The sequence below is a fragment of the Bubalus kerabau genome, chromosome 5, assembly GCF_029407905.1.
Source record: "Bubalus kerabau isolate K-KA32 ecotype Philippines breed swamp buffalo chromosome 5, PCC_UOA_SB_1v2, whole genome shotgun sequence".
Classification (NCBI taxonomy): Eukaryota; Metazoa; Chordata; class Mammalia; order Artiodactyla; family Bovidae; genus Bubalus; species Bubalus kerabau.
This window is the reverse complement of record NC_073628.1, coordinates 92,022,067-92,049,965: the sequence shown is the minus strand read 5'-3', so window position 1 is coordinate 92,049,965 and position 27,899 is coordinate 92,022,067. Positions and strand designations below refer to the sequence as shown.

The following is a 27,899-nucleotide window of genomic DNA, read 5'->3' as shown; positions in this document are numbered from 1 at the left end:
GATATGAAAGAAAGTAAGCCTTTCTGGGGACAGTGAGTGCAGTCTCCCTGCACACCCAGCCTTGGGCAAGGATCCACAGACCTGTGGTGCTGAGCTGAGAGGCTGAAGGACTACAAAAGGACGGAGCAAAGCCATGGTAAGCTTTTCAGCCTAAAATATGTCAGATGCTCAGACAGAACCTCGTCTTGGGATGCAGAGGCAGGTGGCAAAGGACAAGAAGCAGCACATTTACTTTTTGGTTTAAAAAATCCAAAACTAAAATTGCTGAGTCTAAATTAAAAAGTGTTCCTAGAATCTCTCTTCTCACGTGTGCTGATTTCTTCTCCTTGACTTGTCTCTACTGAGGGTTCCTGAAGAAGTACCACTATCTTGCAGAAATTGGCACTCTTGTGCCTGAACACTGGCACTATCTGAGAATTGAAACATTTCAGAAAATATGATGTAAAGATGTGAAGAAACTTTATGGTCTTGTCATTTGAGTTGCTCAAAATGTATTTCTGTTTAGTTGAGAAAAAATGAACTCCTTTCTTTCAGTAGTGTCTGTTTGGTTACCTTATTCTTTTAGGAATTTGGAGTACTGACCCATCATAGTTAAGTGTGAGATTTTAATATTAAATCTAGACACTAATAGTTCATTAAGGACTAAGTATGTAAGTGTTAGCTGCTCAATCGTGTGGAACTCTTTGCAACCCCATGGACTGCAGCCTGCCAGGCTCCTCTGTCCATGGGATTCTCCAGGCAAGAATACTGGAGTGGGTTGCCATTTTCTTCTCCAATTAAGGACCAAAGAACACTTAAAAAATATATGTACTATCACATAGCTTTATCTGACAGCTCAGCAGATAAGTAGATGCAAAAAGTTACTGAAATGTAGAAAAAAAATATCAGAACGGCAGCAATAGCAACTTGAGGCTAGAATAGGAGAAAAAAAAAAAACCCAACTATACACCAGTTTTGAGGCAAATTTAATTCTACCTGTTCACCCATGTCTGAGAAATCTCTTACCTCAGACAAGGTTAGTACGCATATGTGTTACACTTTGAACTTTGAGAAAGTGATAAGTACCTCTTCAAGGTACCTGTAAAATGGTGATTTAGAGTATAAATCTGAGTAAAATTTTGTATTCTATTTGCAGCTACGTCCATGGAAATGTCAAAATGCTCAGAGCGGCTTATGGAATGTCTTTAAACTGTGGGTCTGGATTATGCTCTGTTGTGGTATGTTATGATTTTTATAAATTGCTGAACTTTTAAAAAAACATATGTTCAGTTTTGGGTACGTATCTACTGAGTGTACATAGGTAAAGTGGCAGGTAAAAGTATTAGGTAGATAGCTGCTAATTCTACCCTTTCTGCAAACATCTCTTTTCTTCCTTTCACCTTTAATATTTCCTTCCCCAGAGAACTCCTAGCCTTGACCCAACCTTTGCTGCAGGGTTTATTTTATGACATTATTTATTCCTTAATCATAACTGTTTCCCAGTTCTCTGTACATTTTATATATGTTTCATTTGATCAAGATTAATTATGTATTCTTTGCATCTGTTATTCCTTGCTCAGAGTCCTTAGAAAACTGTAAAAATTGAATCTGTGTTTTCTTTGGTATTTCTCCATAGTATTTGCCCTACACAGTGAAAACTCAGCAAATGGTGATGGCCGCGAAAACTTGAACCTTGTGCTATAATAGCGTTTCACTTAGATCACACCATGCTTAGAATGGCATGTATTACTATAGTGTCATTGTGTAATTATGTGTTTGTTTTGATTTCTTCAAAGCCCTCATATTTGAAGCACCCATGTGATTATTAAACACCATCAGTTGAGTATCTTTGTGTGTATAACAAAATCTAAAATCAGTTTCATAATCCTACCTCATCTGGTTTTGTAAATTGTCCTTTTTCTATTTTGTATATAAGGCTTGGACTGTCTGTTTTCCCAGAAGCAGCTCTTTTATGGTAAAACATTATCTTTTTTATATAAAAGAGATTACTTCAAAGTGTGCCATTATTTCTGTTCTTATTTTACTTCACCTTTAGAAACATAAATATTGGTCTTTAGGAAATTATCCCAGAATAAAAGAGTAGGCAGTAAATTTTAGAGTTATATGATATTATAATGAAATTAACTTTAAATGACTGAGAGCCACTAAGAAATATGAATTTCTAAAATATGTTGGTTAAATTTTACTGGAAATAATTTTTGAGAAAAACTAGTTTATGAAAATAAATCTAGAAAGCCACCAAATTCATCTAAAATAGAGCTATGAGCAAAAGTATTCCATATTATGGTGAAAAGTGATTAGGACTAGAAGTTCTAGGTTCTACTTCAGATATGCAGATGACTAATTCCACAGCCTCAAGCAGGTAGCTTACCCTCCTGAGGTGTCAGCTTCCTCGTCTCTAAATGTCAGGCTCAGCTTGAATTAGTTCTAGGTTCTTTTCAGCTATAACCATGCAGCTACACAATTCACACTGATGTCTTTCAGATTTCTTTGCTCATCGTGGCACCGATTGCTGGACTTACCATTATTCTAAAAGACCCATGCCCTGGGAAAAGGCTAGAGCATTCTGCAGGGGAAATTACACAGATTTAGTTGCCATACAAAACAAGGGAGAGATCGAATACCTGAATAAGACGCTTCCCTTCAGCCGTACTTACTACTGGATTGGAATCCGGAAAGTAGAAGGGGTGTGGACTTGGGTGGGAACCAACAAATCTCTCACTGAAGAAGCAAAGAACTGGGGTGAAGGGGAGCCCAACAACAGGAAGAGTAAGGAGGACTGTGTGGAAATCTATATCAAGAGGATCAAAGACTCGGGGAAATGGAATGATGATGCCTGCCACAAAGCAAAGACAGCCCTCTGCTACACAGGTAGGGACTGACCAGACTGCTGCACTGCTCAGGGAGGGCAGAGTGCAGAGAATGAACGTGCTAACCCCATGGGAACCTGGGACCACAGAGCAGCTGCTAGGGCATTCTGAAATAGGCCAGTCCTCTAAACAAGCTTGAATCATGTCACTTCTAAGCATATTTGGTGGGTGAGACTAGGCCCTATGCCCAAAATCCTTATGCCTGAATCAGTTTACATTAAGATGACAAATCCATGTGGAAAGTAAAGAGGAAGAGCTAGACAGTGAGTGTCCCTGATAATAAGGCAGGGAAGCGGAAGCAGAGGGCCAAGAGCTGATGCTCACATCACTTGTTTCCTCCCTCATGAAGTAGGCGACTTGATGCTACATGTTTCCTTTTTGGCCTAATCTTATAGTGCTCAGTCATGTCCCATTCTTTGTGACCCTATGGACTATACAGCCCATTAGGTTCCTCTGTCCATGGGCTTATCCAAGCAAGAATATTGGAGTGGTTACCATTTCCTCCTCCAGGGGATCTTCCTGACCCAAGGATCGAACCCCCGTCTCTGGCATCTCTTGCATTGGCAGGCAGAGTCTTTACCACTGAGTCATCTGGGGAGTCCTAATCTTACAGAATTCTATGTAATGAAACTTTGCAGTGTTTCATTATCTGTGGTATGTGAAAATTTCTGTAGAGACAATGGTGACAGTTCAAAAGTAATCAGTATTTTTCCAAGTTATTTTTAACAGTGAAACATTCATTCAATCTCTTGTTCACTTGGACTCTCTACCAATTTAGCAGGGCTTCTTCCCAGGAGGTTCAGTGGTAAAGAATCTGCCTGCCAGTGGAGAATACACAGGAGACTCGGGTTCAATCCTTGGGTCGGGAAGATCCCTTGGAGTAGGTAATGGCAACCCACTCCACTATTCTTGCCTGGAAAATTCCATGGACAGAAGAGCCTCATGGGCTACAGTCCGTAGGCTCACAGAGTTTAACACGACTGAGCACGCATGTGCGTACTAATTCAGTAAGTTCAGACTCTAATTTTTGTTCAGTACTTTCTATGATGAAAGGGATTGCCAAGCATACTACGGAAGTGATTGGGGTCAGGTTATCATTTAATCCACTTACTGCCTCAAAAACAAAACAAAAAGAAATTTTAAGAGTTTCAATGTATATCGCTGTTTCCCCTGAATGTTATAGAGTATCAGCTTCAGTAAGTTCATTCTAAAAACAAATGTCTATGGCTGTATGACAACTATATTGTATAAATAAAAATTTTAGGATATGGTTTTTATGCAAAAATGGTATGAATGTACAAATATACTTTTCCCTGTTTGTTAAAATAGTCACAGCCAAAAAGTTGTGTATATTTAAAGAAATGACTAGGAGTATTAAAAAAGTACCCATCTAAAAATAATTTCTGACCCCTTTAAAGCTTCTTGTAAGCCCTGGTCATGCAGCGGCCATGGACAATGTGTGGAAGTCATCAATAATTACACCTGCAACTGTGATTTGGGGTACTACGGGTCCGAGTGTCAATTCGGTAAGCTGCTTTTGTTTCTTTGTTTCTTCCTATGTAAAGTATTATAGTTTATGGAAGTTATGGGGGAAAATGATACTAGCCATTCTGAGAAATGAGAAGTTTTGATCAGTAGGCCATGCTTGCACAATATTGTTACTTTTCCGTAAAGATTTCATAAGTCAGCATGAAGTTTCAATTCACTTCTCAACAAGTCCTTTTGAATGCCACAAGAGCATTGGCATTGGAATAAAAGCTGTAAGGATTACAATCATGAATCAGGCCTGATAGATTCCGGCTGTTAAGGAATGGATAAGCTAGTGAGCTTGTTGGATTCATTAGAACTCTGAATCTGAAAGAAACAATACCATTTATCATTAGGAGGCTGAGTCACCCATCTTACGTTTTACATTATCCTCAAGATCATGACAAAGGCAAGACCAAAAATAAAAATTCACATAATGATATATAGTATCTGTCAGAAAATATAATAATAAATTCAATACATTGGCTGGCATTTTAGGGGATGAGGATAAATCTATTACAGATTCTTACTTTAAAGGATTTACAGTTAACTAGTGGAAATTATGGGTTTCCCTGATGGCTCAGCAGTAGAGAATCTGCCTGCCAATGCAGGAAATGAGACGGGGGTTTGATACCCTGGAAGAGAAAATGGCAACGCACTCCTGTATTCTTCTCTGGGAAATCCCATGGACAGGGGAGCCTGGCAGGCTAGAGTCCATGGGGTCATAGAGAGTCAAATATGACTTAGCAACTGAGCATGCACACAGTGGAAATTACACATGCTTATAATTTAATCTGATGGAAAGCCAGATATGCTGGAGGAAGCCTGGGAAGACTGAAAACTGCCTAATAAAAGTCTCTAGCCTTTATTTGATAGTGAGAAACCACTTAGTATCTGAACACCAGCATTTAGGGCAATTATCTTAGAAGCAGTGCATAAGATGGACTGGAAAACAAAAAAGAGAGAAGATGTGATGATGGAAAGCATCATTAGGAGTCCACTGAAATCATTCTGAGTCGTGGTGGTAGAAACAGAAAGGAAAGAATACATAGATTGAAAGACATGGAGTCTTTGACCTAGTCAACTCACTACTGAAAGAAAACTTCAAGTCCTTTGATTGATATTGGTGGAGTTTCAAAACTACATTTGAAGTATCTGGTGAATAAAATAGAAAATTATAATAAGAAAAGAGCAGTGTTTGCAATTAATAAGGAATTAAAGCCAAACAAATTTAAATGATCAACCAACTGGAACAGATCTGGCTCATTTCACTCAATTCCTAAGCCCTGACTTCTATCCAATACTTTATATTCACTCCATTTCTAAATTTTTAAAAATTATTTTATCATCAACATGCCCATTTCACTCCTTTTTGAACATTTTATTCTTTTTTTTTTTTTTTTTTCTGTCTTGGTTTCCATCATACAACTCTTCCTTGGTTTTCTTTCTACCTATGATTGTTTCTCCTTGGGTTTCTTCATGGGCACTTACTCAAGCCCATATATTTATTGCTATTTCTTATCTTCCATCTTTCATCCATTGCTCTTCTCACTTTACATGTCCCCTTTGGTCAAACCTAGAAACGTCTGTGGAAGCACACATCTATGTGAGCTTTGGACAGACAAATCTGTTTCCAGCCCTGAACTCCAAATATGCTAAGCATAATCTTTGGTATGCCCCAAATATTGAAAAATCAATTTTCCCCAGCCAGCTTTCCTTTTTGTATTCCTTATCTCAGTGTGTGGTACCACCATTTATATGGGTACCCTGGTATAAAACTCTCTCACCTCCTCCTACATTTATGCAAAGTAACACACTACTCATTTTTATAACTTAATGTTTCTCCAACTTGTCTTCTACTTGTTAACTCTACACTATTGCCTTCATTATCTTCTTCCTAGATTATTGCAATAATTTCTGAGCTGAGTTCCACATCTTTAAATTAGCTCCCCTCAAATATATTATTCATACTATAGGCAGTCTGATCAATTTAAAAAATCAAGTAAACATCACACATATGTGGCCACCCACCATTTAATTTCTACCTATCATTTGTCCTATAGGATGAAATTTGAACTCTGAAATCCTCAAGGCATAGAATAATGCTTGATATATAGTAGATACTCATTAAACTGATGAAAAGATAGGGGCATTTTGCCTTAGCACCTGTCTTTCTATCTAATCTCATCTCACATCATCCCCTGCCTCCTCTTTCCTCCTAGTTTTAACATTAAAATGCTTGTAGTCTTCCACACTTACCATATTTCTTTGTAGCTCATTGACTTGCTCATGGCTTCCACATTTTGCACATGGATAAAATACCTATTCAACTGGAAGATAACAGTTCAGGGACCATTTCTATCCAGAAGTTTTCTTTGGATGCCAAGACAGGCTAAGCATCCCTATTCTGTGTTCCAATAGCTCCACATATTTGTTTCTTATTTATCTGACATTTGTTGAAATCATCCATTTAGTTGTCTGTATGCCTCAGCAGACTGACAGAAACTTGAGATCAGTCAGTATTTTATTTATCACTGTATCTGTAAGATTGAGACTTAGGCACCTGCTTGTGGGCATGAACTGAATTGGACAAATAAGTGACTTTCATTTGGACTTGTACTGTAGATGGAAAATATTAAAATTCTTCTAATTTCTTGAATTAATCCTTCAATTCTTCATTGATCTCTTAAGAACAAGGTTAAACTGATGGCTCACATTTGATAAGGAATAAGACACAAGAGTTTCAATATTTGCCTAAATGATGTGGCAGGACTTAAAATATGAAGACTGAATTCCAAGTCTTAATTTAATCTATTATGCCACTGGTCAGAGAAAGGAAGTAGACATACTTTCTACAGAGGACTGTCAAAATCAGAAGAACTAAAGTTCTGGAACTGAGCTAGAGATAGTGAAGACAGAATCCAGGCTTAGATGCTTCCTAAAGCCTATGCCCCACCAGTAATGCTGAAGAAGCTGAAGTTGAACAGTTCTATGAAGACCTACAAGACCTTTTAGAACTAAGACCCAAAAAAGATGTCCTTTTCATTATAGAGGACTGGAATGCAAAAGTAGAATGTCAAGAAACACCTGGAGTAACAGGCAAATTTGGCCTTGGAGTACGGAATGAAGCAGGGCAAAGGCTAATAGAGTTTTGCCAAGAGAAGGCACTGGTCATAGCAAACACCCTCTTCCAACAACACAAGAGAAGACTCTACACATGAACATCACCAGATGGTCAACACTGAAATCAGATTGATTATATTCTTTGCAGCCAAAGATGGAGAAGCTCTATACAGTCAGCAAAAACAAGACCGGGAGCTGACTGTGGCTCAGATCATGAACTCCTTATTGCCAAATTCAGACTTAAATTGAAGAAAGTAGGGAAAACCACTAGACCATTCAGGTATGACCTAAATCAAATCCCTTATAAAGTGGAAGTGAGAAATAGATTTAAGGGACTAGATCTGATAGAGTACTTGATGAACTATGGAATGAGGTTTGTGACATTGTACAGGAGACAGGGATCAAGACCATCCCCATGGAAAAGAAATGCAAAAAAGCAAAATGACTGTCTAGAGACGCCTTACAAATAACTGTGAAAAGAAGAGAAGTGAAAAGCAAAAGAGAAAAGGAAAAATATAAGCATCTTAATGCAGAGTTCCAAAGAATAGCAAGGAGAGATAAGAAAGCCTTCCTCAGCTATCAGTGCAAAGAAATAGAGGAAAACGACAGAATGGGAAAGACTAGAGATCTCTTCAAGAAAATTAGAGATACCAAGGGAACATTTCATGCAAAGATGGGCTTGATAAAGGACAGAAATGGTATGGATCTAACAGAAGCAGAAGCTATTAAGAAGAGGTGGCAAGAATACACAGAAGAACTGTACAAAAAAGATCTTCATGACCCAGATAATCACGATGGTGTGATCACTCACCTAGAGCCAGACATCCTGGAATGTGAAGTCAAGTGGGCCTTAGAAAGCATCACTACGAACAAAGCTAGTGGAGGTGATGGAATTCCAGTGGAGCTATTCCAAATCCTGAAAGATGATGCTGTGAAAGTGCTGCACTCAATATGCCAGCAAATTTGGAAAACTCAGCAGTGGCCATAGGACTGGAAAAGGTCAGTTTTCATTCCAATCGCAAAGAAAGGCAATGCCAAAGAATGCTCAAACTACTGCACAATTGCACTCATCTCACACACTGGTAAAGTGATGCTCAAAATTCTCCAAGCCAGGCTTCAGCAATACGTGAACTGTGAACTTCCAGATGTTCAAGCTGGTTTTAGAAAAGGCAGAGGAACCAGAGATCAAATTGCCAACATCTGCTGGATCATGGAAAAAGCAAGAGAGTTCTGGAAAAACATCTATTTCTGCTTTATTGACTATGCCAAAGCCTTTGACTGTGTGGATCACAATAAACTGTGGAAAATTCTGAAAGAGATGGGAATACCAGACCACCTGACCTGCCTCTTGAGAAACCTGTATGCAGGTCAGGAAGCAACAGTTAGAACTGGACATGGAATGACAGGCTGGTTCCAAATAGGAAAAGTAGAATGTCAGGGCTGTATATTGTCACCCTGCTTATTTAACTTATATGCAGAGTACATCACAAGAAACACTGGGCTGGAAGAAGCACAAGCTGGAATCAAGATTGCCAGGAGAAATATCAATAACCTCAGATATGCAGATGCCACCACCCTTATGGCAGAAAGTGAAGAGGAACTCAAAAGCCTCTTGAAAGTGAAAGAGGAGAGTGAAAAAGTTGGCTTAAAGTTCAACATTCAGAAAACTAAGATCATGGCATCTGGTCCTATCATTTCATGGGAAATAGATGGGGAAACAGTGGAAACAGTGTCAGACTTTATTTTTGGGGGCTCCAAAATCACTTCAGATGGTGACTGTAGCCAAGAAATTAAAAGACGCTTACTCCTTGGAAGGAAAGTTATGACTAACCTAGATAGCATATTCAAATGCAGAGACACTACTTTGCCAACAAAGGTCCATCTAGTCAAGGCTATGGTTTTTCCAGTGATCATGTATGGATGTGAGAGTTGGACTGTGAAGAAAGCTGAGCACTGAAGAATTGCTGCTTTTGAAGTGTGGTGTTGGAGAAGACTCTTGAGAATCCCTTGGACTGCAAGGAGATCCAACAAGTCCATCCTAAAGGAGATCAGTCCTGGGTGTTCATTGGAAGGACTGATGCTGAAGCTGAAACTCTAATACTTTGGCCACCTCATGCAAAGAATTGACTCATTGGAAAAGACCCTGATGCTGGGAGGGATTGGGGGCAGGAGGAGAAGGGGATGACAAAGAATGAGATGGCTGAATGGCATCACTGACTCGATGGACGTAAGTCTGAGTGAACTCCGGGAGTTGGTGATGGACAGGGAGGCCAGGCGTGCTGCAATTCATGTGTCCGCAAAGAGTCGGACACAACTGAGCGACTGAACTGAATTGATCTGAACTGAAAGCTTTTATCTTCCCCCATTGTAAAGAAGACAGTTATGGATACCCAGTGTTTCTCTGAACCTCCTACTTCCAACACTCTAGCATACTTAGGGTCTCTAATGTGGCAACTGTTTCCAAACTGAGCTGGTCATTCCCACTTAAACCTGTCTACATTTGAAAGTTCTCTGTCCAGGTAATGCCAAAGATAATAAGATTGTTTCCATGCAGATTAGCTAATATTTCATTAAAAGTGTCCTATGAGCCAGACTTTAAATCCTTGACTTGAGAGGACACTAACAGATGGAGAAATATACCATGTTCATGGATTGGAAGAATCAATATAGTGAAAATGAGTATACTACCCAAAGCAATTTATAGATTCAATGCAATCCCTATCAAGCTACCAACAGTATTCTTCACAGAGCTAGAACAAATAATTTCACAATTTGTATGGAAATACAAAAAACCTCGAATAGCCAAAGCGATCTTGAGAAAGAAGAATGAAACTGGAGGAATCAACCTACCTGACTTCAGGCTCTACTACAAAACCACAGTTATCAAGACAGTATGGTACTGGCACAAAGTTAGAAATATAGATCAATGGAACAAAATAGAAAGCCCAGAGATAAATCCACGCACATATGGACACCTTATCTTTGACAAAGGAGGCAAGAATATATAATGGATTAAAGACAATCTCTTTAACAAGTGGTGCTGGGAAAACTGGTCAACCACTTGTAAAAGAATGAAACTAGAACACTTTCTAACACCATACACAAAAATAAACTCAAAATGGATTAATAAGACCAGAAACTATAAAACTCCTAGAGGAGGACATAGGCAAAACATTCTCTGACATACATCACAGCAGGATCCTCTATGACCCACCCCCCAGAATATTGGAAATAAAAGCAAAAATAAACAAATGGGACCTAATTAACCTTAAAAGCTTCTGCACATCAAAGAAACTATTAGCAAGGTGAAAAGACAGCCTTCAGAATGGGAGAAGATAATAGCAAATGAAGCAACTGACAAACAACTAATCTCGAGAATATACAAGCAACTCCTACAGCTCAACTCCAGAAAAATAAATGACCCAATCAAAAAATGGGCCAAAGAACTAAATAGACATTTCTCCAAAGAAGACATACAGATGGCTAACACACACATGAAAAGATGCTCAACATCACTCATTATCAGAGAAATGCAAATCAAAACCACTATGAGGTACCATTTCACACCAGTCAGAATGGCTGCGATCCAAAAGTCTACAAGTAATAAATGCTGGAGAGGGTGTGGAGAAAAGGGAATCCTCTTACACTGTTGGTGGGAATGCAAACTAGTACAGCCACTATGGAGAACAGTGTGGAGATTCCTTAAAAAACTGGAATTCCTAAAAAAACTGCCTTATGATCCAGCAATCCCACTGCTGGGCATACACACTGAGGAAACCAGAAGGGAAACAGACACATGTACCCCAATGTTCATCACAGCACTGTTTATAATAGCCAGGACATGGAAGCAACCTAGATGTCCATCAGCAGATGAATGGATAAGAAAGCTGTGGTACATATACACAATGGAGTATTACTCAGCCATTAAAAAGAATACATTTGAATCAGTTCTAATGAGGTGGATTAAACTGGAGCCTATTATACAGAGTGAAGTAAGCCAGAAAGAAAAACACCAATATAGTATACTAACGCATATATATGGAATTTAGAAAGATGGTAACAATAACCCTGTGTACGAGACAGCAAAAGAGACACTGATGTATAGAACAGTCTTATGGACTCTGAGAGAGAGGGAGAGGGTGGGAAGATTTGGGAGAATGGCATTGAAACATGTAAAATATCATGTATTAAACAAGTTGCCAGTCCAGGTTCGATGCACGATACTGGATGTTTGGGGCTGGTGCACTGGGACGACCCAGAGGGATGGAATGGGGAGGGAGGAGGGAGGAGGGTTCAGGATGGGGAACACATGTATACCTGTGGCGGATTCATTTTGATATTTGGCAAAACTAATACAATTATGTAAAGTTTAAAAATAAAATAAAATTAAAAAAAAATGTAGTAAAACAAAGGGCTACTGAAATCCTAGAAAGGAAATGCAATTTGGGGAGAGGTTTTGGGGAAGAAGCTATTTGATCCAAGTGTTAAAGGAGAAGAGAACTGCAGAGAGGGCACTAGACTTAGGAGCAAGAATATAAAGGCACATATAAGAAAATCTGAATTCTATTAATAATTATTTAATCTTAGAAGATTAGGAAATGTAAAGCAGGTTCAACATAAGTATAGAAATTTTCCTTTACAGATTATCAGTATTTTCTCTCCTTGGAAAAAGGAAGCAAACACCACACACACACACACAAAATAAATAAATCCTTGACTTGCATTAAATTATTTAATTACCAAACTCTGAGAAGTCAATACATTTATCATTATCCCTCTTTTATAGATAAAGAACCTAAAGCTGGAAGGATTAAATCACCTTGCTTAAAGATACTTGGTTTTCAAGTATCAGAGCTAAGATTCAAACCCGGTCATCAGGTCCTCTTAACTCTGTTGAGTGTTGTTTCTTTTCTCATTGAAGTGACTCAGTGTGTGCCTTTGGAGGCCCCAAGGCTGGGTACCATGGCCTGTACTCACCCTTTGGGAAACTTCAGCTTCATGTCGCAGTGTGCCTTCAACTGCTCTAAGGGAACAGACATAATTGGGGTTGAAGAAACCACTTGTGGACCATTTGGAAATTGGTCATCTCCAGAACCAACCTGTCAAGGTGAGCCTGTGTTCATACCAGAGGCTTTATCGTGGGAATCCTGGATTTATAAACTAAGAAAATGTGGTGGAGCCTTACTAAGAATTCTATATCCTCTTTTGAAACATAATTTAACCTAACTTAGATTTTACCGTGATACTTTTCAAAGGTGTTATTTTTCTAATTTAAAAGAAAAACCACAAACAAAAAATAACAACCAACTATCTCTGTGACTACGTCACTATATATATATATATATATATATATATATATACACACATGCACATATAATTTTCAGCAGAACAGTGTGGTTATACTGTATTTTTTATTTTATTTTTATTTTTCTCATTGCTATGGAATAATTAGTCTTGCTGAACTGCTGTTGAATTTTGGTTGTTCTCCCCTTTCAATAACACTGATTTTATGTGGTGTTCTGCTGCTGCTGCTGCTAAGTCACTTCAGTCGTGTCTGACTCTGTGCGACCCCATAGACAGCAGCCCAACAGGCTCCGCCATCCCTGGGATTCTCCAGGCAAGAACACTGGAGTGGGTTGCCATTTCCTTCTCCAGTGCATAAAAGTGAAAAGTGAAAGTGAAGTCGCTCAGTCGTGTCCGACTCCTAGCGACCCCATGGACTGCAGCGACCAGGCTCCTCTGTCCATGGGATTTTCCAGGCAAGAGTACCGGAATGGGGTGCCATTGCCTTCTCTGTGTGGTGTCCCGCTTGACACCAAACAATTTCCTTATTGCAGGGTGGTGGGGTTAGAGGTCTTTATTGATTGTTTTATTTGGTTTATTCTTAGAATCATGTTTTACCTTTCCTCTTCCATGAACTCTCAGGACAATACCAAATTCTGTGAAAAACAAACATACAATCTCTTGATTTTTTTTTTCATTTGAAACATTGTGGGGTTTTTTTCTTTTTTTTTTTTTTTCATATTTACTGTCAAGATCATCTCTTTAGGGGAAAAAAACTGGTGGTACCTAAACTTGTGAAGTTTTGGTTACATATTCAACCTTTATGCTTTTGACTCACTAGTTTAAGTGGTTTAATTCCCAAAAGCACTATTCAATCATTTTTGAAATCATAGAACTAATTGACCAACCTGCTAAATTTTACAAAATTTGAGGGACTTGCTTCAGAGAATGGGGGTGTTTCTCAAAACTTCTTGGATTGATGTTAGAACAGGTAAAAGGCAGGAAATTCTCTGTCTTCGTTGATAATGCACCATAAGAGCTCTTGAGGCCAAGGCCACATAGCATGGTGCTTCTGGAAGAGCTAGAGAGTTGCCAGGGCTGGGGAAGCAACATGGAACAGCCAGCTCTCCCCTTCTCTCCCCAATCCCCCTGCTCCTCTCCCACCATGGGCGTTCTGGGTTCTCCTCATTCTACCTCTGACTCACCACTCTCCATTATTCTCAAGACAAGAAAGCCTGGAAGCATCATCAGAAGTAATTTCTAGAAATTAGAAATGTCTAGATTCATGTCCGGAGAAGGCAATGGCACCCCACTCCAGTACTCTTGCTTGGAAAATCCCATGGACGGAGGAGCCTGGTAGGCTGCAGTCCATGGGGTTGCTAAGAGTCGGACACGACTGAGCGACTTCACTTTCACTTTTCACTTTCATGATTGGAGAAGGAAATGGCAACCCACTCCAGTGTTCTTGCCTGGAGAATTCCAGGGACAGAGAGAGGAGCCTGTTGGGCTGTTGTCTATGGGGTCGCACAGAGTCGGACACAACTGACGCGACTTAACAGCAACAGCAGCAGCAGCAGATTCATGTCAATGGTTCCCCAGTTAAGTTAGGCAGTTTGTCTAAAAGCTGTTCCTCACAGAGGGTCTCTGCTCAGAAATACTGATTTTTTTTTCTTTTTCATTGAAGTGATTCAATGTGAGCCTCTAACAGAACCCGATTTGGGAACCATGGACTGTAATCACCCCTTTGTCGACTTTGGCTTTTCCTCCACATGCACCTTCAGTTGTTCAGAAGAAGCTGAGTTAACTGGGGAGAAAAAAACTATCTGTGGATCGTCTGGAAATTGGTCCAGCCCTAGTCCAAGATGTCAAAGTGAGTAAGTCTGGCCCACTTTGTTCAAGACTTAAAGAGGTATTTGATGAATAAGCAGATGGTGGGAAAAAAATTAAACTTTTAAGTTTTGTTGCTAAGACATATGTAGCTTAAAAATAAATTCATACACATTGATTTACCATAAAATCCTTGGCTGCTCTTTCCTCTTCCTTCAATGACAGTTATTGCTTTTTTTTCCAGCCAGTTCTCAACTCCTCCTCCCTTAACATCTAAACTCACTGTCTCTACTGACTTATTTCTTATCCATTTTTCTACTCCAGTACAATCTCACTTCTCTGTTAGTCTACTAAAATGTCTCCACAAAAGTCACCAATGATCACCTAATTCTCAAAGTAACGGATACTTCTCCATGATCACAAGGTTGATTCCTCCCAAATCTGTCTGTGCATAAGAAGAACTGTGTCTTCCTCATCTCTGTATACCCTCCCCATGACACAGCGCCTGGCAATAGGTGCTATATTAATCCATGTTCAATTAGCATTTGACAGAATAGTTACCCACGTCTGCCCCAAGACTACACCAATGAAAGAATTCTTTATTTTTGTCTTTTTTAAAGGCTCTATTTTTATTGGAGTGTAAATGTTTTACAATGTTGTGTTAGCTTCTGCTTTACAACAACATGAATCAACTCTAAGTATACGCATATCCCCTCCCTCTCAGCCTCCCTTGAACCACCCCCATCCCACCCTCTAGGTCATCACGGAGCACTGAGCTGAGCTCCCTGTGCTATACAGCATCTTCCCACTAGCTATCTATTCACACGTGGTAGTGTAAATATGTCAGTGCTACTCTCCCAATTCATCCCATGTCAGCAGTCCTTAAGTGGCAGGATCTGTAGAAGCTCACAGAGAAGCTGATCTCTCTGTGGTCTGGGGCCAGGAAGTAGGGTAGGGAGTTGGGGAGGTGGCATGGGGTCTTTAGAGGAGGACTGTACATCAGGCTTATGGGGCATTACCTTTAAGGGCTGGGCTAGTGTCTGCCTCCTTAACCTCCTACAGTCCATAGGTACAACCCTCTGGCAATTGCACCTCCTTTCCATTATACATTTGGGTGCGGGGATGAAAACACCTTGAAAGGATTCATCAAAGTGATGTGAAGAATAAGGGACAGTCAGACCCTGTGCCAATATGCAAAAGTAAGTTTCTTCAACTGGTGGTATCAGAAGATAAATTTTTTCGTATCAGTATTTTTTCAATAAAGTTCCCCACATGAACTTAGTTCACCCTTATGAGAGGATATATAGATGTATCCTTTTATTTATTTGTGAAGAAAGTAGAGGGAAATGGTACAACTACAGCATTTGAAAGACAAATTAGTGCAAGTCCTTGGCATGTAATTTTATGTGCCTGTGTTTGCACAGCTGCTTCAAAGCCTTAACACTTTGCTTTGATTGAAAAGTTACCTGGTTCAGATCACTGGTTTTATTTTTTCTGTAGTCGTACTAGACTTTTTAGTTCTTCTCTGTGTTTGAGTCCTAGGCAGTGAACAAGATCATGGAGCTAAATACAATGATGACCACTTTTTACCAAAATATTTAGGTACATCTCCCAGGAATTCTATGACTCACAAATCTGAGGATTGAGATTCTGTAGGCATTGAGCCAGAAAACCTAGTTTAGTCTTTGCTTCTGCTATACACTCATCATGGGTTTTCCCAGGCCAGTTTTCTCATCTGTCTAATAGCATCAAATGGACAATTATTAGAAGATATAAGGAGGAAGAAAGTTCAATGTTTTGAAAAGGCACTAAGGAAATAATGCTTGTGGCCTCATCTAAATGCTTTACTGATTTCTCTTTCAGAAATAAACAGGACTATCTCAATAAACGAAGAGAGTGATTATAACCCCCTCTTCATCCCGGTGGCAGTCATGGTTACCGCGTTCTCTGGGTTGGCATTTATCATTTGGCTGGCAAGGAGATTAAAAAAAAAAAGTACGTGAGTTTACCTTCATGTAAAAATAATACAACTTTCAAGTGGAAGAAAATGTGCAAACCCACAGAAAATTAAGTATGAGAGCTTTGACTAAAGCAGAATACCAAGTTCTGGGTTCTATAAACATCAGTCCCTAGAAATGCATGAAGCAGCCCAGTATACACTTTCATTACAATAAGTTGGCTTATTTTTCCTTTTCATCTGACAAGTCTTTTTAAAATGCCTACTATCTTCAAGCACCTGTTACTACCTGAACATCTTGCTAGGGTATTAACAGACAAATGAGAAATTGTAATGGTTCTTTGCTATTATTTAATTCTTAAAAAAAAAAGAATTGTGTGAACTGGTCCTAAAAGAGCCCACATGCTTTTGATTTCAGTGCAATTCTACTAGGAAGTGAATTTAATGTCCCACAGGGTTTACCAGGTGGTGCAGTGGTAAAGAATCCACCAAAGATGGAGCAGATGCAGGTCTGATCCCTAGATAGGGAAGATCCCCTGAAGTAGGCAATGGCAATGCACTCCAGCGTTCTTGCCTGGAGAATCTCATGGACAGAGGAGCCCGGTGGGATACAGTGCATGCGGTTGCAAAGAGTCGGACACGACTGAGCATGCACACAATGTTTTCAAAGCACTGTTCCCATATACCTAACTTTGTCAAGAGGCAGACACCTGTCTGGCTCCTAATGTGTGGGAGTTTTGCATTGTCCCTTAGGGAAGTCCCCACATTTTCTTCCCTGTGTCTATTCACCAAGGTCACAGGTTTAACCAAATGCACCCCATACTTATGCTTCCCCTCCACTCTGGACTGGAAAAGAAAAGATAATAAGGAGGGCTGCCTCAAGAAGTTAGTGTCTGTTGCTTAGCATAGTAGGCAAAACACCATCAGTGAAGAACAGAAGCATCATTCCCCTCACTGCCCTTCTGAGTGTGTCCAAACCCTTAAGTGGAACCAACCTGCTGGTTATAGGCCCATAGTCAGGCAAGCCTTGGGTATGTGCTTCCACATTTGGCCAAAGTCATCAGGCAGAAACATTCAAGATTATGACGAATATAGACATTAGGCAGATTTAAAGATAACCTTGCTTCAACTTCAGGGGCCATCAAGGACCTCAGAACAATGGCTAACCAACTTCTCTGTGTTACCTCTATGGGGTCAATTGAGTGACATTTTAATTTCACTTCCATCAAATTAATTAGGATATATTATATTCCATGAATATAGTATGTAAAGAGTGCTACACCACCCATTCTCACTGGAAATTGCAGGAATATTATCTGCCAATCCCTAGTGGTCTTCTGGTATGATCTGATCTTTCATTCAAAATTGAAGACTAAGGGTGCCTGTGTGCTAAGTTGCTTCAGTCGTGTCTGACTCCTTGTGACCCGACCCCATGGACTGTAGCCCGCCAGGCTCCTCTGTCCATTGGATTCTCCAGGCAAGAATACTGGAGTGGGTTGCCATGCCCTTATCTGGGGGACCTTCCCAACTCAGAGATCAAACCTGCATTTCCTGCATCTCCTGCATTGACAGGTGGGTTCTTTACCACTAGCACCACCTGGGAAGCCCAGACCAAGGGTACTAGATCAGTTTTATAACCAACCCAGAAACATAATGGAAGGGGGTGCTCCTGATGTGCAAGAACTTCGTTAACTGTAAAGTGAAGAGTCCTGAGCAGTTAAAGGGTCTCTGCTCCTGCTTTTGCAACTTCAGCTGAGACTGTATCCCATCATCTTATAGTACTATGATATTTACTTAAATATTACACTAAGGCAAGAGAAGAATGAGATTTTTCTCCTACTGTTGATTATCCTTTCCCTTAAGACTGAAAGCCAGTCGCACAAACATCCTTTCTTTCCTCCTTCCTTGGATGACATTGGCAGAAGTGAGGTGGTAGAGAATAGATGGGGTAGTTAAGCTCTGCCCTCTGGGATAAGAGGGCTATTATTTAAATAACCACTAAGGACAGTGGGGCTGGAAGCTTCCTTAGTAAGGAGATATTCCCAAATGACTAAATATTTCAATAAGTGCTAGTGGAATAAAAAAAAAAACAGAATTGAAGTGTGTATTTAGTAGTGGGGTGCAGGAGGCAGGTTCTACCCAAGGCTGTGTTCTAACCGGTGGTGAGAAAGCAGTGGGGTTGCTTTTAATTTTTTTTTTTTTAACCTTGGAGTCATTTCTGTACAAGATCTCAAACTGATACCTTGAAAACTTCGTGCCCCCACTGTGGGAATCAGTGTGGGGCAAACAGGAAATAGATAACGGGCAGTTAGGCTAGTTACAGTTATGCCAACAAAAAGCATAAGTGAACAGAAGCCCTGTGAGATCATTGACTTTGTAGGGAAGTCAGGGCATCTTTAGTCTCACACTCAGTCGTCCTCATTGGTGAAATGCCTTCTGATATCGCTAACTCTCAAGGGACTTTATCTTCTAAAAATTTTTAGCTGTTAGTTATTGGAAAAAGAAATGTTTTTCCTCTAGAGACAATGATTATAAATGATGGATAGATTTCCAGGTTAAGCCCCTAGAGCTTTTCTAAAACAATAGAGCTGATGCCTGTATAAGAAAGGTCAAAGCCAATAAATCTGCCTGCATCCAGTATTCATCAATCTGAGAATTGTATATAGGCTTTCGGGGTTCTGAAAGCTGGAAAAAAGGGACAAGTGAATATTTTGAGCAGAGTAGACAATAAAATGACCAGAGTCTTGACCCCCATCCTGTCGTCAGATAGATCTTCTGAACCTGTACTTTGGCCCCTGCCTGAGTTTTCTTAATATTCAGACTTCAGCTCCTTTATTTTTTTCCTAAGAAAGGAGTAAAGGTGGGCTCCAGAAACATGCTTCCCTGTGTATGGGCTTGTCGAGAAATATATATATATTTTCTCCTAGCGTCATCATTTTCTGATTAGTCAGCATCACTGGCCCTATTCAGTAAATGAGGAAACTGAGGCAATGCTGTTTTAGACTATATCTCTAAAATTTCATATCAGCAGGGGCCAGGGTCAGAGATCAGACTTCCATCAAAATATGCCCCTTAAAACCACTGGTCTTCAGATTAATGAGGCTCTATTTTTCTCCTCCTCCGCCCCCCAACAGAAGAATTTTCCACCTGAACCAACACACAGGCTGAGAATTGGGCACAAAACTGAACAGATGCCCCTTAGTTCCCTTTTTCTTGAAAAAGAAACTCTCTCAATAGGAACAGCTTCTTGCTCATGTATTGTTATGTGTTTCATTGTTCCTGAGAGAAAAATATATTTGTATGAAAATGAACAGAATCTGAAATTCACTCATTTATTTCTCCCTGCTCAAATGCTTTTGGCTCATGTCACTGGCAGGCTAAATTTTGGAAGAACTAATTAAAAGTTTAAAACAAGAATTGAGCACTGTCTATGCTCTAGGCCCTGGCTTAAATATTTTGAGTACATTTTATCAACTCAATGAGGAAAACAATTATCGGCCTCTTTCACAGATAAAGAAATGGTAACTTAGAGAGAATAACTAGTTATTCAAAGATACACTTAAGTTGGCAAAAAGGGACCCAGACTCAGATTTCATCATGTTCCAGCTTAACAGTCACAGAAATACATTGCCTCCTAGTGATATTTTTCCTCCTCAAAAAGCATTTTTTGCTTTTGTTTCCTCTGGAGCCTAACCCTGCAGTTTCATTCACTTATTTATACTCTCCTTTTTTCAAAAAGAATATAAGATAATTTCTCAAATGCATTCAACACAGCAAATTAAAATTAGTTTAAAAATAAGAAAAAGGAGGTCAAGGTTTAGAATACCACAAATAAGTTAGAGCCAGGGACAAAGAGGTTTCAGATACACCTGTTTTCCTGCAGCCAGCCAAAGAAGGACACATAAGCAGTAATGCTATTCAGTATGTTTGTAAGATAAGAACACAATGGTTACACAGATGAGGTGTGTAGTTCATACTATTGAGACCTGAGTGAAATTTTTCTTGCTTATTCTCACAGGGAAGATGACATGAGGTGTAATGATACATATTCTTACAGTATTTGCAGCTGTCTCTCTTAGGGAAGACTGTGTAGGTAGGATGGGATGGCAGATCAGAATGGGTAAACACAAGAATGGGTACATGGGGCCTTGATCATCAGACAGTTCAGACTAGCCTTCTGTCTTTATGAGCAGCACCAAGGATGAAATGGTGCTCTAAGAAGCATCTGCATTAATCGGTCTGTTCCGAATGAGTAACTACCAAAGCTCAAATGAGAACATTAAGCCAGGACCTCAAATCCCCTTAGATACCGATGAGGTCCACCTAACATAAGACTCTTCAAAAAACTGTTTTGAGACAGGGAATCTCCCTTCTCTTCTAAGTGAAAAATAGTGAAATTGCCTATTTCTGCTGATACCATTTTTCTCTTCTATTTTTAGGCAAAAAGTCTCGGAGAAGGTAAGTTTGATCAGAAAGAAGTTTCTACATCTGTTGATCTGTTCTCTACCTCTGTAAGATACTTCCTGTTATAGCTAGAAACATTAACTCCTTAGTAGTTATTCACATGGGTTTCACAGGTGGCTCGGTGATAATGAATGCTCTTGCCAATGTGAGAGACGTAGACGCAAGAGACGTGGGTTTGGTCCCTGGGTAGGGAAGAGCCCCTGGAGGAGGAAATGGCAACCCACTCTAGTATTCTTGTCTGAAAACTAACATAGAGGAGCCGGATGGACTGCAGTCTGTGGCTTTGCAAAGAGTCGGACATGACTGAGCAACTGAGCACGCAAGCACACAGTTATTTACATGGGATCTCATCCAAATGAAGTTTCCAGACAAAGTAATAAATCTGCTAACCTTCCTTAATAGCTGTCAGGTTTTTCAGTGCTAATGGAGCTGAATGAATGAACAAGTAATAACCTATTAAGAAGGGACAGTTTATGTAAAGACAGCTTTTTCTGATTGCTTCAGAATTTTCTTTGTGGATTGGAAGTATTATGGTTTTTTTTCTTCTTATCCCAACTGAACATGAGGGCAATGGTAAATATAGTATTCAGTGAACAATCAAGTCAACAAGGATTTATTTATTGAAAAACTAATGAATCCCAGGTTCTAAGAAAATGGTATAATTCCAGACCCTGAGCCTGCAGCACCTAGCACAAGAGGGTAAAAGACCTCTGATAAGCACTGACCTTCAGAAATGTGGGAAAGGTGGGGAGCATTAATTCTACCTACAGCTTCCCCCAAAGAAGGGGAAGTTGTTTGATTTGGTCTTGAATCTCAGATTTCTTCAATTGCAAAAACACACACATATGAAAATACAAGGCCCCACCTGGCAGAAATGAAGACAACAAAACATTTCTCAGTTTCAGGGTTTGGTGACTTACTTTGAAGTTTTAGGAAGGAAAGTATAAGTCAAACGAACAACAGAGATGAGACTTTGGTGACAGACTAGGTGCCAAGCCAGACAACTGGGCTCCTTTTCAAATGCTGGAGGAAATGAAGCAAGATGGTCCCTGAGGAGGCTGGTTTCTTGTTCAGGCAACCACCCTACGAACCACAGATTGTTATTGAGAAGTTCTTAGTAGTTTACTGAGCTGTAGCTTAGGGTACAAAAGAAAACCTGGGGAGACAGAAGGCAACAGAGGCTATTATAAAGTAATTTATAAGCCATACAAAGGAGTATGGACTTAATCCTGAGGTCATTGAGTTGTTACTAACAGGGCGTTGAAGCAGGTGAATGTCATGCTGAAATTTGCATCTTGGGAGGATCACTATCCATAAAAGTTTGTAAACATGGGAGATGAGTGAGTCTGAGGGCAAAGAACTGTTTTGGAGGCATTAGAAGTTATTAGGTTAAAGCCAATGATGCCTGTCTAGGGCAATAGCAATGAGGATGAGCTTGTGAGATAACTGGTGGTAGAAGCAACTGACTATGATTATTAATTGACTGAGAGAGAGAGAGAAGACTCAAATAAGTTGCCATGGTTCTGATCTGGGATCTGGTGGATGGTTACCATCTCTGTTTTATTATTTACTGAGATGGGTACACAAAAGAATGAGAAGTTTTGGAGGTGATGATCACGAGTTCAGTTTTGTACCTGTTAAGGTTTAGGTGTCTGTGGTTCAACCACAGTCCGTTGGTTCTATCTGCCCCAAAGGGGCTACCTTGGGGCAGAAGAAATGGATCTGGAGGTCCTCACATTATAGGAGGTAACCATATCTTAGGAACACGTACAGTCACCAAAGGAGTATGTACACTGTGAGAATGGAAGGGAGTATGTACAGTGTGAGATGGAAGAGGATGTGGGAGAGAGGATAGGGGAGAGAGGATAGGAGCCAGAGGAAGGTCAATATCAACACGTCAGCTAAGGTAAAGGAGAACAGGGAGAGGTGGCCAGAAAGGTAGAAGGAAAATGAGGAGAGTATGGGGTCATGATCCTAAGGAAAGCAGGAAATGAAAATGATTTCAAATACTGCAAGGAGAACCAGTAAGTTTCTACTAGATATAATATAAGGGTATCAGTGGGGAAATTGTTTTCAATGTTGAGCTCATGATGCAAGTCCTATAGCCAGGGGTTGAGGAATCAGTGGGGATGAAAACGTAGAGGCAGAATATATACATCATCTCTTTTATAAAACTTGGCTGGAAGGAGATGAGATGAGAGAGTCAGGAGGGGTAACTGGATGGGGACATAGGGTCCATGAAGTTTCTTTTATTGCCCTCCTTGTCTCCCGTTAGATAATGTAGATGGGAGTCCTTGACCCTTCTCTAGGCTGACCTCCCTATCTCCGTGGGCAGGAAATCCACAAGATAGAAAGATTTTTTTCATGCTCACACCCATGAGTGAAAGTCTTTTCTGGCCACAGGAACCACCTGTGTTTTAATTGCCACTAGATGGAAGCAGATCGATTTTTCAGATGTCTTTGAGGGGCAGAAAGAGATGCTGGCAGAAAGAGTATTAGCATTAAGTGAAGTTCCATATTAAGCTAATTGCCATATTAAGTGCTTCACAGGTTTTTACAACAAACCAATCAATAGCTGTTTATTAAAACACCTGTGTGCTGGGGAAATACTAGCCTTGACTGAGGTACCAAGAGGAGTAAATCCTTATGCATGACCTCAGGGAGTTTATTATCCAGTTGAAACGCGAAGGAGTGACAGCTCAGTCGTGTCTGACTTTGCCACCCCATGTACTATAGCCTGCCAGGTTCCTCTGTTCATAGAACTCTCCAGGCAAAAATACTGGAGTGGGTTGAGAAAGTTAACAAATATAGGGAAAAAAAATCAGAAGAATGAAGGCAGAATATGGTAATAGTCAATTAACTCTATATTGAAGACAAGACTTCTTCAATACAGAAGTATGGTGATTGCAGAAAGCCTTATAGAGAAGCTGGAACCTGGGTTAGTTTTTGAAAGATAGGATTTAGGGGTATGGACAGAAAGCAGGGAAGGCAGTCTGGAGAGGAACTGATGTAAATGGCATGGTCCTGGGACTCTGGAAGCACCTTCAGGGGCCAGTGAGTAGAGCTGCCTGGAGCCCACAGTGTGGGCTGTGAACAGGAGCAGTGAACAGAAGTTGGAAGGAAAGGTTTGCTCCATCAACACAGGTCTTGAATGCTTTACCAGACATTCCAGAAGGACCTAGCAGAGAAGAATTATTTGCCCAGATACCTTGGGATGTTTCAAATTTATTGGCCAAAGTGACCATCAGTTCAGTTCAGTTCAGTCGCTCAGTCGTGTCCGACTCTTTGCGACCCCATGAATCGCAGCATGCCAGGCCTCCCTGTCCATCACCAACTCCCGGAGTGACCATACAATCATAGAGTTTTAGTTATGGAAAGGATTTTGATGTTCATACTCTCTTGATAATTGAGCTAATTAACTTTCTTTTTCATTTATTTCTGCTCTGATCTTTATGATTTCTGTCCTTCTACTAACTTTGGGGTTTCTTTGTTCTTCTTTATCCAGTTGTTTTAGGTGTTAAGTTAGGTTCTATTTGACGTTTTTTGTTGTTGTTGTTTTTTTCTTGAGGTAGGGTTGTATTGCTATAAACTTCCCCCTTAGAACTGCTTTTGCTGCATTCCAGAGGCTTTCGGTCATCATGTTTTCATTGTCATTTGTTTCTAGAATTTTTTATTTCCCTTTTTATTAAATATCTTTCTTACAATGCCTGAATTAGTGACAGAGTTAGTTACAATAATAACAGACATTTATCAACCATTAATTCCATGCTGTGCATTGTTCTGAGTGTCTTATATGTCTTACATCATTAAAGATTGCCTACAAGCCTGTGAATGTAGGTACTATTAATATTTCCACTTTAAAGTGGTGGGCCAATGAACTTAACTACCTGAGGTCACTTAATAAATGGCAGAGCTGAGATTTGCACCCATCTAGATCTAAAGACCATGATCTAGGTCACCCATCATGATCCGAAGATCTTAACATCTGTTCTTCTAGAACTCAGGTCTCTTGACACCCAGGTTGGAGTTGTATTGGGTTGGTTAAAAAGTTTGTTTGGGTTTTTCCATAAAAAGTTCTTATGGAAAAACCTAAGCGAACTTTCTGACCAACACAATAAGTCCCAGATACCCTCCTCCCCCAGTGTTGTAAGTTTTTTGCACTGAAATCATTGTGTGATGACACTGAGGAAGGGTGGGGTGGCAGAGGTAGGATGTGTTTCTAAAACAAGCCAAAGGTGAAGTGAACACTATCACACACAACACCGCATATCAGTTTTAAGTCCTTGAGCTAACCTGCATAGTCCTTTGTGCCAATCCCTATTAGCATTTGGTTGGTGAATGACTGACTCTTAGGGCATTTGTGGTTTCAATTCTTGCTGGGTTATTTTGACTCTTCTGCAAACTGGCTCTGTTTATCACCTCATTTGGTTTCTAGTGTCTAAATTCTGCCTGGTAAAAGCTACACCCAAGATACACAGGAAGATACGATGCCAACCTCAGAGGTGGGGGGTTGGGGTGGGGGGGGATACGTGAAATTTTGTTTTCAGAAACATTTTTATCTCTGTAATTGGCAAGCATGCTTGCAGCTGCTGAACTGTGGTTTACCCTGGCAGTTCATCATGAGAGCAGAGTCTCGGAATCTGGTTCTTCTTTTGAAGGGTGTTATTAAGACTTACCCTATTTGGTTCTCCCTTGTTCTTTCCAAGAATAAGACAATTGTTTCACACCTACACAAGTGTCAGTTTTTTTTCTCACAAAACTAATCACCTCCTCAAACCATATCCCACCAGCATCAGGACCTCAGAATCACTATTGTACTACCTTTCATGAGTTTCGATTCTCTCTGATTTTTCTTTCCATTGAAACATGTCTTATTCTACGTTTCTGACTTTCCACTGTTCAAATTCTATCAAAATGCCCTTCATGTTCATTAGATCTGAAGACAAAGTCTATATCGTCGAAATTTCTCTCCGTGTGGGTTCTGAGGTCTGGCTGCTTTGAGCATTACCCAAGAACTCGTTAGAAACGCAGAATCTCAGGTCCCCCCAGACCTGAACAGGGTCTGTGTTTTAGCACCATGTCTGGGTGGTAAGCACCTGAAATGATGAGAAGCGTGGCTTTGGGGTTGACTTCTCGTTCCTGTGCCTCATTGAATGTCTTGCATCTTGTAACTCATCTGAAATATGGAGTTCCTTTACTTCTGACCTTTAGTGACAATTTATCTTTACCACCAACACTTTAAGTTTTTCAGTTTTTCAGTTTCTGAGTTTATTTTCTCTGGTTTTTCATTCAGCACGGTTGATGCATATTAAACAACCTGCTCTGAAAGAAAATTCTTCGGATATGAAAGTGTCAGTGGATCCTTCAAATCCCCTCATGAAGTTTTGCTGGTGGCATCTTCTACACTGAAGAGGAAGTGTGTCTCTCCCAGCATATCTGAAGAGTTTTCAACATGACCAGCTGCTCCTTCTGTTCCCGCTTTGTTCCCTCTCCCATCCCTCAACTTTCAGCCTGCAGCAGCGAGTTTAATAGCTCAGCCTTTCATTCTTTTTTCCCATGGACTACCAAGACCACAGGAAAAAGGATTACTATGGAATATAAATGCACTGATTTCATTCTCTCTCTTGATTCTGGCTTCCAGCTTCAATTCCATGCTGTACCTGATGACATATACTTTTAAATATAGTGAAAATTTGATACATATGCAACTATAGGCTCACTTTTGTTATAGAACACACTTTATCTCCCTAGTCCTTCCAGTGTACTGTGGGGGCAGTTCATAAAATGGTGTTATCCTTGCTTTCCAGCTCGAGTAGTACTGGGAATCTACTCCAACTAGGAAAAGTCCTATTTGCAGTGTAGCCCCAGCCTCTATAATTAGAGGCCGTCCCATTTAACTGCCTCCAGTCGCCTGCCTTCTTCAGCCATCTCTCTTCAGTTGGCTCATTTCCACATATAGCAGCTCATGAGCACCAAACAAAAGAAGAGAAGAAAAAGCCTGCACTGTTGGTTTTATTTTTTTTTATTATTTTTGGATCGGGCTTTTAATGTTTCTTTTTTATTAGCCCCATCCAGATGTTTCTCTTATGACCACTCATCACTAGAATGGCAGCTGCAGGCATCTCTTTGATGTCATACAGAAGAGCTAAAGCAAGAGGAAAGAGATGTCTTGACTCATGGTTGAAATGCCCCTCCTTCCTCACCCTCAATCCTCTTATGTATCCACCTTGATTCTATCTACTCTTTCTGATTCATCTCAGGCATCCCCCACCCTTACCACTGTTTTCATAACTAATCCTTAACTAGTCCAAACTGGAAATCTCCCCTTCCTGGCCTCCTACTGCAAGATTAGTAACATGCATTTTTTGTACTTAAATACAATTTTTTAAATAAAATATTACCTAGTTTGTTATTTTTTAAGTTAAATCCTAAGTGTGTTTTCTCCCCAGGGAATTTCTAACCCCCTTTTAGGCAGACACTGTGCCATGTCCCTGGAATGTCTAATTCATAACTTGATGCTTAGTAAATGTGCATTCAAATAAATCAGAAAGAGAATACAGTGTACTGTGAAAATCAGTTGCAGCAAACTCTTTCTCCATGGCATGTTATGACCCATACAGATACTCATCTAATGTCAAGGGCTTAATTCTTATAAGAGAATAGGCTCCTGTTTAAAAACTCATTGGAAATACTCCTTGCACCATGGCCTATACATCTTTCATACAAACTTGTACACATTATGAGAATCATTTTTTCATAATGATTACATTTTCCTTTGTCAAAGCCACTTCAGATTCTGCGTTATGTCAGGGCTGTTGCAAACAATTCTGCATGACGTGCACCATAGA

The 27,899-nt window shown here is 40.0% G+C and overlaps 1 protein-coding gene across 5 annotated transcripts; it reads left to right on the top strand.

The window, feature by feature from the left end:
* The first annotated feature begins 6 nt into the window (after positions 1–6).
* Positions 7–27,674, top strand: SELL (selectin L). Of its 5 annotated transcripts, XM_055582194.1 has the most exons (9): positions 7–136; positions 1,136–1,217; positions 2,485–2,871; positions 4,289–4,396; positions 12,442–12,627; positions 14,488–14,673; positions 16,494–16,625; positions 21,027–21,045; positions 26,345–27,674. In XM_055582194.1, exons 1-9 carry the CDS (start codon positions 134–136, stop codon positions 26,361–26,363), a joined length of 1,122 nt encoding a protein of 373 aa, XP_055438169.1. In that variant the 5' UTR covers positions 7–133; the 3' UTR covers positions 26,364–27,674. The 5 variants fall into 5 exon arrangements, 1 of the variants encoding a protein (XP_055438169.1); XR_008714891.1 differs by lacking the exons at positions 7–136; positions 1,136–1,217; positions 2,485–2,871; ... (3 more) ...; positions 16,494–16,625; positions 21,027–21,045 and adding an exon at positions 22,804–23,075; XR_008714892.1 differs by lacking the exons at positions 7–136; positions 1,136–1,217; positions 2,485–2,871; ... (3 more) ...; positions 16,494–16,625; positions 21,027–21,045 and adding an exon at positions 23,977–24,105.
* Positions 27,675–27,899: the final 225 nt, after the last annotated feature.